The sequence below is a fragment of the Artemia sp. Qi Xiang Cuo genome, chromosome 3 (genome assembly GCF_049724085.1).
Source record: "Artemia sp. Qi Xiang Cuo chromosome 3, ASM4972408v1, whole genome shotgun sequence".
NCBI lineage: Eukaryota > Metazoa > Arthropoda > Branchiopoda > Anostraca > Artemiidae > Artemia > Artemia sp. Qi Xiang Cuo.
The window spans coordinates 94,596,793-94,610,328 of record NC_142796.1 but is presented as its reverse complement, the minus strand read 5'-3'; the positions used below and the strand labels follow the sequence as shown (position 1 = coordinate 94,610,328).

General features: G+C 36.4%; 1 protein-coding gene across 1 annotated transcript in view; it reads left to right on the top strand.

Moving 5' to 3' along the window:
* Window positions 1-1,093: 1,093 nt before the first annotated feature.
* The window catches only part of Prp19 (pre-mRNA processing factor 19), a 122,881-nt gene continuing 110,438 nt past the window's right edge, over window positions 1,094-13,536 (top strand). Inside the window, 1 exon segment of the mRNA XM_089086742.1 lies at window positions 1,094-1,148. Within this exon segment, the coding sequence (XP_088942868.1) occupies window positions 1,130-1,148 (19 nt within the window). The 5' untranslated portion in view covers window positions 1,094-1,129.

Genomic DNA, 13,536 nt, shown 5'->3' with positions numbered 1-13,536 from the left:
TAGCTTAGACCGTATTGATCTTCATGCCCAGTAGCTGAGAAAAATATGCAATTTCATTCAATATTGCTTGGGTAGTTGCTGGATCGGCAGCAAGAGCAACAATGTCATCCGCAAACTCCAGATCAGACACTTTAATGCCCAATCCCACTATGATACCAAAAAAGCTCGAGAGTGCTCTTACTAGAATCCAATCCATACAGTAGTTAAACAAAACAGGGTAAAAAATTAATTCTTTTTTTTACCGCCAGCCATATTGAAGGGCTTAGTTTCTTCACCCAGAACTTATAGTTAATTTACAATGCTCATAGAAGGCTTTCAGTAGCTATATAAAATTTAGTGGCATACCATCTTCCACCGTGATTCGCCAAAGGTTTTCAAGGGTGAGAGAGTCGAAACCAGCGATGAAATATGGAAATATGCAAATACTAGGGAGGTTGTACCGTTTACACTATTGTAGAACATACCAAAGAATGAAGATCTGGTCAGTGCACCCTTTCCCCCGCAAAATCTGCACTCATTTTCACGTGTCCGCTGATCTCTTGCTTCTCCAAACCTATTGAGCAAAAATCATGGTGAATACTTTGGTGGTCATATCCATTAATGATATTCCTTGGTAGTTATGGCTGTCATATTTGTTTCCCTTTTTAAATACTGGGGCTAGTACTGAAACCTTCAAATCAGACGCTAAGATCTTCTTCACCCTTATCAGACTGATGAGGGGCTCTAGTTTTTTCCTGCAACATGTGTTGAGACCTTGCAGACTTCAGGAGGAAGACCATATTCGCCAAGTGACTTATTGGTTTTAAGTTGTTTGATTGCGTTTAGTTTTTCTAAAGTTGAAGGTGTTGCCATGACAATTTCATATGGTGGCTTTTCAGCTGTTAGTGGCAGCATCATCGTCACATCTTGTCCATCTGCTTGCACATGTTGCTTGGGTCATACTAAAGAGTTAAATGAATTTGAGTCTTATGAATTCAACTTGGTGTTTGGATTGAGATGTTGAGATATGCGTAACCGCAGCATTTGAGAACGAAGAAGTTGGCATTTGGCGACTACTTAAACAGGACGTCTAAAATCTGGTGAAGGTGTCGCCGAAACCCTACTAGGAAAGAAAGGAAAGAAAACAAAAATGGCACTAATTTGTGGAAGTAAGCAACCCAGACTTAAACAGAGCCTAGTAACTAGTCTGACTACAGAAGAATTTGTTGAACTCGGTTCTATCTAGATCCTTTCTCGATTTGTAAATCTGGATCAGGTCCCCTCTTTTTCTTCTATAGTTTATGCTTTGCAGGTTCATTTGCTTCAGGCGCTCTTCATGTGGCATTTCTTTTAGTCCAGGGAGTTGTTTGGTGGCATGCCTCTGCACCTTGATTTTGATAGCATTGCCAATGTATGAGGGATCCCAGACTAGCCTATGTTTCCATACTCAATGGCTGGTCATACAAGGGCTTTGTAGAGTCTGGTGAAGGTTTTAGTGTCTAAATGCCTGGGTAAAATTCTTGATGTTTTTTGGCTTGGGTCCAATCCATAATGTCTTGCACTTTTTAGCATTGAAGCTTAATCCTAGGCTCTCAAGATTCCTATTCAACATGTTAATGTCACTCTGCAGGATGATTACATCTTCTTGTTTTGCCACTGGCCTGAAAAGCTTTGTGTTGTCTGCAAAGAGCTTGAGATGGCTGATGATACTCTCAGTTATGCTATTTATATGGAGGATGAAGAGTAGTGGCCCTATTATACTCCCCTGGATGATGCCACTTGGTACACTAGTTTTTGATGACAATGTGTCTTCCTCTTTAATAATCTTTCTACAGGCCCTTAAATGGGCCTAAAAGGTTTTTTTTTGGAACCAAACAAAGAAGTTATCAACACTAGTTAAGTTATTGAAAAATATTCAAAAACATGTCATTAGTCTAAAAGACCAGTATCTAATTGAGCAAAATTAGGCCTATGTAAAATTCAAAGCCTCATATCTTGTTATCAAATTAGAATTGAAAAGGCTTGTAGAGCCCAATAAATAGCTAAAAATCCAAGCTATGCAACAATATGGTTATTATTAAAAATATTTAAGAATTCACTTAAAATTATTAGGCCTAGTTTATTGACTTATTTAGAAGGACCTCTTTTTGGAAATACCAACTATCCTATTTTGATGTAAATATCTGGTAAAATTCTACTTAAGCTACTTTTGGCTTTCTTGGAAAGGGGTTAGGTTAGGAAAATGAAACTTTCAGGGATGGGTCTAAAGGCTAAAGTATGGGTAAATTGTTTGTAAATCATATTATTGACTTACAAATAAAGTAAATATATCACTCAATGCTTTTTTTTATGCTCTTTACAAATGTAATAATCACTTCTATAGGAAATTCAAATTTAAGTCCTTTTTGAGATCTTGAAAATGATTAAAATGTAAAAATATATAGGGTGTAAAAGGGCTTAAAACATCTGTTTTAAACTTACTGTTTCTTAATAAATCCTTTTTTTAATACACAAGCACTGACTTTCTACAATTAAGTTGGATAAATGAAAATTGTAACAACAAATCTTGCAGGTACTCCCTCAATATACCCACTCTTTTATATATCTCAAACTGAAGACTAAATGAAAAACCTGTTTTGACAGGATGATGCAAGACACCGCTGTAGAGAAATAGAATGTACGGTATAGCATGGTTTTAATTGTGTATACAATATTGAAAGTGTTTTTTTTAGTTGTTTTTTTTTGGGGGGGGGGGAGGTACCTAGGTTAGGTTTTTATATTTTTGTCATTTTCAAGAGCTTAATTTTGAATTTCCAATAGAAGTGATTATTATATTTGTAAAGGGCATAAAAAAAAGGCATAGAGTGGTATATTTACTTTATTTATAAGTCAATAATATGATTTGCAAAAAAATGACCAAAGTATATCCCAGGAAGGTATTTTAAAGTACCTACCTCCACTCCTTATCCCTCTAGAGGGTCCTGGAATTTGCCTACATGATAGGTCTATACCTATTGAAATTTTGACAAAACAACATTTTACCTTAGTTTTCAGTTATCAGTTTCTTTTTCTCTGGCTTTAGTTCTGAAAAATGCAATTCCTGTTATTTGATTAGAATTTTAAGCCATATCAATTTTTTATTTCTAAATTTAGAAAATGTATTCGGATATCTTTAAAACCTTATAAATTGGGAATGAGCAAGGTTGGGAAGCTGAAAACAATGTTTTTGTGCTTCATTTAAGCAGAAGATCTATTTTGCAAGGTTTCACTTTTATAACAAACAGATTTTTAAAGGTCATCAATGGTCAGAACCTTCTAGAGGGAACAGGAGTGGAAGTAGGTGCTGCAGAGGTTCACTGATTGAAAATGTCAACTATGTAAGGGATGAAAGTTCTTCTATATATTTCAGTGCAAGCTCTTATTAGGGCAAGAAGGGGGATTTTTGTTGAAACAGAACATAGAAGGCAGGGCCAAAGGGGTGAATATTGACCAGGTAAAAGGGGAGTTGTCCAAGGGTTATGAAGGGCATTGCTAGCAAAACACAAGGAAATTTTTCCTCTTCTTTCCTCAAGGGTGACAAGATTAGCTCTCCAAAGAAGGGAAATATAAGGTACTTCACCCTCATTGGAGATAATTCTTAGGCACCTTTTTTGGACTGCCTCTATTCTGTCCAACAATTCAATAGAGATGTCAGAATGCCAAATAGGGCAGGCATACTTGAGGGTTGGGCATACTTCTGAGAGGAAAATCCTCAAACAATGCAATTTAGGGCATATACATTTTTTAAGGAGAGAAAATGCAGCATTTGTATGTTTTAAGATATCATTAATATGACAATCCCCTTTTAAGTTGCTTGAGATGGTAACTCCCAGTAATTTCATAGTGGTAACAGACATTTCAGGGGGGATTGGACAGGAGAAAGAAGGGGGAGGTTTAAGGAAATTAATAGTAAGAACAGTTGACTTTAAAAGGTTAATTTCATATCATTAGTAACAGCTTTGGCTGATATCAATTCCAAGACATCCATTGGGTTACCTTTTAAATTTTTGAAACTTGCTTCTAAGACAGTTAGATCATGAACAAATTTTTAGCCAGGAAATCAACACCAGGGCTGTTTATCATTGTTAGAAATAATATTGGACCTAAGGGGGGTTCCCTGGGGCACACCATTATAAATTGGGAGGGGTTCAGAATATAGATTCAGGAATTCCACAACTTGCATTCTATTAGAGAGGAAAGATGCAATTATTCTAATTAAATAAGAATCAACTTGAAAGTCATTTGATAGTTTTTCTACATGTGGCATTGTGGTTAATTAAGTCAAAAGCTGTTTGCAAGTAAAGAGCAATAACATTGAGCCAGGTATTGGGTTCTTTGAGTGTGTTACATATTGTGTCCATAAGGTGAAGAATATAGTGGGTGGTAGATTTAGAGTGTAGGTTTCCAAATTGTTGTTGGTCAACATTTGGGATTATGTTTACTTTCAACCACTCAGCTAAAAAGCTTTCATATTACTTGGAAAAAACTGGAGTAAGAGTAATGAGATAGACACCATAAAAATCTTGTTTATTACCTTTCTTTTTTATGGGAGTAATAAAACCTAATTTCCAACAATTTGGGAATTTACCAGTAGAGGTTGTTTCATTAAAAAGTAAGGACAAAGGCTCTGAGGGATTGTTGGCAAAGGCTTTAATTAGTGCAATAGGGATGTGTACCGTAGTTGACAAGTACTGCATTTTTTAATGTTCTTAATTTTGCCTCCACATCTGAGGGCGAAATAACAGGAAAATTGAGAGACCATAAATCATAAGGAGTGTCAAAAGAGAGGGGAGGGAGGCTCTGAACTATGGAGGAAAGAAATTTGTTCAGATCATTGGCTGTAACTGAGGGTCATCTTGGAAATGGAAATCTATGTTATTATGTGTTTGCCCACAATTTTTTCTTATTCTTTTATACCATTGTTTTGGCTTTCTAGAAAATAAATTCTTGACTTTACATTTGTAATATGAAGAAACAGATTTATGTATTTCTTTTTTATATGTTTGTGCAGTGAGTTAGCTTTGGATGTTCTACCATTCTTAATTAGATTAATTTTAGTTCCAATTTGCTTTTTCTATTTTCTAGTAATGTACAGTTTGTCATTAGAACATGTTTTTACTTTTTTCTCTGGGAAGGAATCTATGTATTTTGTTTTAATCAGATTTTGGAAGTTAGAGACTTTAAAATTAATGTCATTTTACCCCTTGAGAGCCAGCCACTTTTCATTAGTAATTCAAATTCAAAATCAGAAATTGGGCAGTAAGAGAACTCAGTAACAGAAAAAGTATAATTAAAGCTGGTGAGAGGCTTCATTAATAAACAAAAATGGTAGCATCCTCCTAACAGGGGCAAAGGGACAGGTGGGACACAGAAAGCCAGCATATTAGTGCAAATCAAATCAAGGGTAGAATTTCCTTTAGTTTTTGGTATTTTTACTATCTTTTTTAAGTTGAAGGAACTACAAAGGGAATTTAACTTTAGATCATTAGCATCACCTACTAAGAACATACCAGTGTTTGGGAATTTGCAGGGGGTAAAGTCAGCACTACTATGCAGTTGCTGGTAAAATTGCTGTCTTTGTGCAGTGTTTTGATTTGGAGAATAATAGGAGCAGCAAAACCCAATCAATTTAATGGGGCATGGCAAAACTTTGGGTCTTATACTTACCCAAATGATTTCATCAAAATCTGAAAGGTTGGGAACATGATTTAATTCAAGAAATAGATAATTATTTACAAATAATAGTATCCCACCTCTCTTTTTACCTAGGGGGTCATCATGAGGATGAAGGTTTATGAATTGGGAGTGGCTGTTAATTTTCAATAAATCAGGGTTCTATGCTTGGACCTCAGTTATGGCAATTACATCAATTTTGTGTACTTGACAGAGGGCTTCCAGTTTGATCAATTTGTCAAAATTCAGGTTTTCAGCATTCATAACAAGGAACTTTGGGAAAGTAAAATGATTACTAAAGCAAGCAATTTTGTGTGTGTTAATTGTGGGAGCCAGTAGGGAGAGGGAGGAACATTGATCTGGGGGAGGAGATCCCATCTTTTCTGGGATGAAGACTGGGATTTGTTTCGGAAGCAGGATTAAAAGGTGGGATTGGACCAGGCTTGAGAGAAAAGGAGGACAGCAGACAATCTATGGGGATATTATTAACTTGGGATGGAACTTCTATTATTAACTTGGGATGTCACATTCCATAAGTGGAGAGAGAATAAGGCTTCTGAGTGAGGAGGAAGTAGCAAAGGGATGTTTTTGACAAGGTAGGAGAATGAGGGTTGGGTACTGACGTTTCTAAGAGGCTTGGTATAACATTGGAATAAGGGTATTTCTTGTTATTGGGGATGGGAGCTGATTAAAAGAGGAGGGGAAGTAGGTAATCAGTAAGGGTTTATTATTTGTTAAGCTGTGTTTGATGAACATGGGTGGGAGATTTTTGCTTGGGTGTGGTGTGCTAAAAAAGGACAGCCAAAGGGGGAGGAGTGACTCTTACAATTTATATCTTTTACATATTGGTGTAATTTTCTTCATGGGGTAGATAAAAAGAAGGAGGAACCTTAACATGAGCTTTAGTGCAACCACAACAATAAACATTGGGAAAAACAGTACAAAAATTAACATACTTAAAATTGCACTCAAGCATACTACATTCACCTAATAGGTACTACTACTACTACTGCTAACAACTCACCACAGCACCAAGCCGCCTGAGGCCAACACAGCTATGTACGCTGCTCCTCCACCCCAATCTATTCAAAGCCTCCCTCTTTACACCCGCCCACGAAGTTCCCATTTCCTTTAAACCTTTCTTTATAACGTCCTCCCACCCCAGACAGGGATGACCTGCTTTCCGCTTAGCCCCAGACGGCTGGCCAAAAAGAACAATCTTCAGCAATCTGTCATCCCTCATCCACACAACTTGCCCCAGCCACCTCAACCTTTCTTTCATTATAGCCCTAGAGAGCAGTATTGAACCACATTTTTCATATAGCCTATTGTACCTAATAGGTAGAATTTACATAAATGTAACAAATTGTAACAACAAGCTCTACAATTACCACTTAAGAATTGTTTACAAATGTTTGAGGAAATATTACTTTCAGCCAGGTCAGGGTTTTTACAGTGATTTTGTTTCTTGAGGCTGCAAGCAGCTGTTATAGCTGTATGATTATCCAAACAATTTCGGCCAAGTTTGCAATGTCCATGCTTGAAAAACCTGCAAATTTTCTTTACCCATACTATCACAATTATTTTTTTTATAGAAACTTGCTTGAAGCACAATTGTTTCTAAAAGTATAGTCATCTCCTATTTTGCAAGAACCAGCCAAAATCATGTTTGCACATGTACATGTTTGAGACAAAGGGGCTTTCTTATTTGTCAGGCTATTCACTTCACTAATTAAAAAAAAAAAAAATTGGATGTCTGTAATAGGGTTAATGTCACTAAAATGATTAGTAGAAATTTAATTCTCCAGAGGTGAGACAAGGTCAGACAGATTAGTCAGCTCATGAATAATTGATGAGTCTTCAGTATCTTCAGTCTGACAGATCCAGTCACTAACATTATTATCTGGATTTTTGACATCTAATTGATGGATGTAATTATTTTTTGGATTTGTCTTGCTGAGATGAAAGGAAGGAAGATTAAGAATATCCAGTTGGGGGGGGGGAGGATATAATTACCTTGTATCATAGACAGTGGGTGAGAAATAATTCTCAAAACTTGTTTTAATGCCTCTTCTAGCTTGTTTTTAATTCCAACAAGGCAAAGTTTGGCTTAGGGAAGTCAGGTTCAATAGTGCATATTTCGGTCTGACACCCAAAATCTCTAACAAGCAGATTCTGGTATGTAGAGTCATCACTTGGAAGACTTAAATAATGTTTGGTCTGGACTGATACCTCATGTGAGTACAAAGAATAGAATAAGGGTTAACAACGAAGTGGTGTTGTCCTCAGTCTGACTAGAAGTTTCCAGAGAAGGGAATTTCTCTTCTTGACAGGGGTATTGGAAAGATGGGATCTTCTTCTATGACAGGAGGGGCAACGGTGATTCATTATTAAGCTCTTTGAGGATAGTAAGCATCCTAGCTCTTGAATTAGAAGAATGGGGGGGTGCAAGGGGAAGGTTGAACAGGTGAAATTGAACGATTTACCTGTTAGATTGAACTGTTCTTTGAGAAACAATCAGGACACAACCAGTTATCAGTCCATTTAACTGAATGAATTTTTGCACACTTTTCAGCTCCTTAGTTTGCTTATTTAACTTAGTTTGACCAGTTTTAATCTTTTTAACTTTTTAATTGACTTTTTGCAGCTAAATTTGTGAAGTATGAATGGTTATTCACTCTGATTTTTCTTTTTTGTTGTGTTTTTGGCATTTTTGCCAGTTTTTGTGTTTTCTTATAATATTTTTTGCTCTGAAGTCTGAATTCAGACCTTTCTGGGCTTGTGATAGTGAATTTTTGAAACAAATATCTTATCTTACAAGTTCAAATAAGATACCCAGTAGATAGACAGCTAATAACAGTGTCACAAGTTGAACCGTTGTAAAATCATTGCTATATCACCTAGAAAGTGGGTTGTTTCTCTGTTAGATTTGTCTAAAGTTTCTTAATAAGTATGTTATTAACTTGAGTATTTTAACAACATGCAACAATAACTATTTTATGTGCTTGACTAGTCAACAGTGGAGCCTAATCACAGACACACGCTTTAAGCTTGAGCCTAAACTTACAAAAGGCTGCCCAATTTTGAGCATAAAATTTTAAAGTTAGAACAAAGAATCTGAATTATACACTACAATGAATACATTTAATATAAGACAAATGTTGTAAAGTAGAGTAATTGTATGTAAACAGGCTAGGATGTATAGGTCATGTTTGTTTTAAGCTTAAATGTTTAAAATAAGGCTCCCTAGATTTTAGTCAGCCAATCCTGACTAGGTTAGTCCCAACTATCAACCAATACCACTATCAAAAGTTAACATACATGTTATTCTGTAACTACATTGGCAGAGTGTGAACACACTACTCAATTTCTTTTTTTATGCTCTTTCTGTATAATAATCAATTAACTTGTAAATGCCCCCCCCCCTGATGGTCCTACATATAGCCCCAGGAATAGGTAAAAATAAATACCAAAACAATGAAATGCTTACTTAGTACTATGCAGGATGTTTCTATTAATCATATAATCCATTTTTAAAAATTATCTCAAATAACATTTTGGTAAATTACATACTCAATCATTCACGAGATCAATTCCAGACTGAAAAGATGGCCGGTTAGTAAGAGCTATAGCACAGGAATTAGATTGAAGTAATAGAGAAATCATGGCTGCAGCAATAGCTGGAATCAAGTAAACAACAAGCCACAGCCCATACTAACCCTATTTTTACTGTCACAAGATAATGGATAAGACAAGCCAAAAAATTGCCTTAATATGCTTTATTATTATGTCTGGTTTTGCATATTTGCCTAAAATGAAAAAAAAAACAACAATTAATGAGAAAACAAAAATTAAATTTCAGTTTGAAAGTGTAAACATAGGTGATGAAAATAGTGGAACTTGACACATTCTGATTGGCTGTAATGGAAAATCCTAGACTTTGAGTTCTAGAGTCTAGAAATGGATGTTTAGCTGTAACTTGTCTAGTCCAGCACCCAATTTTACTTGTGAATGGTGGTTGTCTAGACATTGATGTCTGGTCAGACACATGTCTAGACAGGGGATTCTAGCTAGATATGCATATGAACACCGCTTAACAAAAAATTAAAAAATGCATTAAAAAAACTGTCTAGTGAAAAAACAAATTACCATTCGTTGTCAATTCAGGAATAGTAACTGTTATCTATATTAGTCTTAATAGTAAAATTTTATAATATATGTAATTTCAAAAAATTGCTTGAAGCCCCTCAAAAACAGCATTGTATCAAAACAAGAAAAACATCGTTGGAATCCTCATTGCCCATTCCCTACAGGATTCTTGAAGCCCCCCACTTTGATCAAAAAGGAAAATCACTTTTTTGCTTGAATAACATTGACGTGTCATCCTTTTTTCTTTTTTTTTTCTTCAGTAGCAGAGCACTGAAACAATTTAAAGAGCTGTTTAAGGGTGCATTTGAAAGGAAGTTGAAATATCTAGTTCTAATTATAATTAACCAAAGATAATTTTGTAATACAAGGTGTATCCAAAAAGTAATGAGACTGACCGACGCGCGACCTTCCAATCGCCACCAGAGCGCTCTCAATAGGTGGTATTGGTGGACGGGATCTTGCCAAAGCTTTGCACCTCGTGGCAGTCGCTTCTGGAGAGTGAGAGAGTGAAGATCGATAGTCTCGAAAAGCGTGTTTTTTTCATTTTGGTCACGGGATAAAAAGTAAAAAATAGAGCGGACAACAAAGCAGCAATACGCCATCAAATTCTACTTTCTCTTAGGAAAAACTGCTTCAAAGACTTTGGCTTGATTGAGCAGGCCTACGGAGACCATACAATGACGAAAGCCCAGGTTTTTTGTTGGCACAAGGACTTCAAAGACGGGCGAGAGACAATTCAGGACAAAGATCAATCTTGACGCCCTTCGACGAGTTCATCAGATGAAAACGTATGAAAAGTTAAAGGACTCTTGGACTCCGATCGTCGGTTGAGTCTGCAATTCATAGCGGAAGAACTTAACATGTGCAAATTGACGGTACACCACATTGTAAGCGAGTATCTCAACATAAGAAAATTTGGTGCAAAATTGGTGATAAAAGTACATAGTGATGAACATAAACGACGACGAGTTTACCTCTGCCCAGAAATGGTTAAGGTTGTTGAAGATGAGACAGATTTTCTACACGCCATACCAACTGGCAACGAAACTTGGGTTTCCCAATACGACCCCGACACCAAACGCCAGAGTTTTGAATGGCACACAAAGGAGTCTCCGCGCCCCAAAAAGGCAAGAAAGGCGAAATCAAAGGTGAAAACCATGTTCATTGTCTTTTTTGACAACCTGGATGTGGTACACAGAGAGTTTGTGCCTCAAGGACAAACTGTCAACGCTGCTTTCTACAAAGACATCCTTGCGCGACTGCACCGAAACGTGAAGAGGAGACGACTAGCGATTGCCATTCGATGGAAGCTCCACCACGACAACGCTCCGAGCCACACCGCCTTCCGTGTGAAGTCGTACCTGGCCCGGATAGGGTGTTTCAACTTTACCACAGCCTCCGTATAGCCCTGATAGACTTTTTTCTGTTCCCCAAACTGAAACCGCCGTGAAAGGTCGCCGTTTTGATGACGTTGCCACCATCCAGAAGGCCGTAACCAACTCTTTAAAAGGCATTTCGGAAGCTGTTTTCGAGGGAGCCTATAAATCATGAAAATCGCGCTGGCAGCAGTGCATCAACGCCCAAGGGAACTATTTTGAAGAATTTTGAAGTGTTATTAAAATTGGATGAATAAATTCTTCTTTATAGAGTAAGTCTCATTACTTTTTGGACGCACTCTGTAAAATCCAACTTTAGACAAAAAGCCGCATCTTCATTTACAATATGATTTAACCAAAGCCTTTCCTAGGGTTGGTGGTGTCCAGAGAAAAATTTATTACAACACTCCCCTCCTGACTCAAATGTAAGCACAAAAAGTTAAATCAAAGTGATAAATTTGACTAAACTGGGTAATTCTCCAGCCATGCCCCCTCCCCAGCTGCAGTGCCTAGGGAAGCCGACCCGGTTGCCCCCCTCTAGGAACAGCTCTGCATGTAACACACACATGTTTTGACAAGGGATAGTACGTTACCAGGGTTATATGTAGAACCATCAAGGGGGGGGGTCGCATATATGAGTGATATAATCATTATATTAGAAAAGACCATAGAAAAGCAGATGAAGTAGTGTGGTCACCTTGTCCCTATGTCAGTTATAGAATGTTATTAATTTTAAAAAACAAAGTTTTTCCGAGGGAAGTAAAGAGCAAAGTTGAAACTCAAAACGAACAAAAATTACTACTTCACAGCCTATCTAACATATATCAATAAAACTAATGCAAATAAATCAACTTTTGATATTTTCCTATATTTGTAACATTACAGGTAACTAGCGCTTTACTGAAAACACAAAACAATATAGGAGTTTTGGTACGGTAAAAGTAAACCTTTTGAGGACACTTTTAACAGTATAAAAATAAAGCATTTTTAGATTGTTGTTTTATTTATTTTTTCTTCAATTTGGCATTACTTCTGCAAAAATGACCTCAGTTCAATGATTGACTGTCGTTTTGGATCTGAAAAGGACATATCATGATTATTTTATAGACAAGATCGAAGTGAAGGAATCTTATTAGCCTAGTATTAAGACTACAAACTCCCTTTAGAATTTGTATCACAACTTAAAATCTTCCGTTTTATAGAGAGAAATAACTGGATTTCCAGAGTTCATATTATGGTTGATATGTTCTTCATTTCGAGTAATACTAGTTGAGACCAAGATGTTACCTGATATTAATAAAAAAACAAGTTTTTCTAACTGAATGTAAGGAACGACGTTAAAACTCAAAACGAACAGAAATTATTCCGTATATGAAAGGAGCTGTCCCCTCCTCAACACCTCGCTCTTTACGCTAAATTTTTTTATTGTTGAAAAAAATAGAGTTGTGAGAAAGTCGAACTTTAGCGTAAAGAGCGAGGCGTTGAGGGCGGGACAGCCCCTTTCATATACGGAATAATTTCTGTTCGTTTTAAGTTTTAACGTCGTTCTGTACTTTCAGTTAGAAAAACTTGTTTTTTATTTATTTAATTTTTGAACGTTTTTGAATTACTGCAGGTTTTGATTTTGGCTCATCGCACATGAATAATTAAGACAAAATTTGCATATTAGTTTTACTTTTATTTGGTTAAGTGGTTTTCTCGAAACTTGTTTAATTTTATTTGCGAACGTTTTTATTAGTAATAAATATACGTAACTTACGAATTAACTTAGGCCTACATAACGAACTTCTATATTCATATATTTTTAATACGTATATTAGGGGGTTTGCCCTCTAGTCAATACCTCTCTCTTTACGCTAAAGTTCGACTTTTGTTCCAATTCTTTAAAAATGACCCCTTAATCACAAAGGCCGTTAATTAGAATAAATAGCTCTTATGAAAGTACTAACAAATCTTTGGCTTAAAGAGCGATGTATTGACTAGGGGGTTAACCCAATCATATTCGTAATATTTTCTGTTCGTTTTAAGCTTTGATGTGTCTCCTTACTTTCAGTTGAAAAACTTATTTTTTTAATTTAATTTCTGATCTTTTTTTCAAATAATGCTGGAAAATCCGGTGCCCCCTTCATAGCAATGTCCCTTCCCCAATGAAAACTTCCTTCACGAAAAGATCCTCCTACATAACCCCGATCCACCCCCCCCCCCACTACCAGAAAAAATCCCCCTGCAAAACGTCTGTATACTTCCCAATAACCAATAGGCTACTATAGGTTAACATTGGGTAAAGTTCATAACTTTCAGCCCTACCCTCGGGGACTTT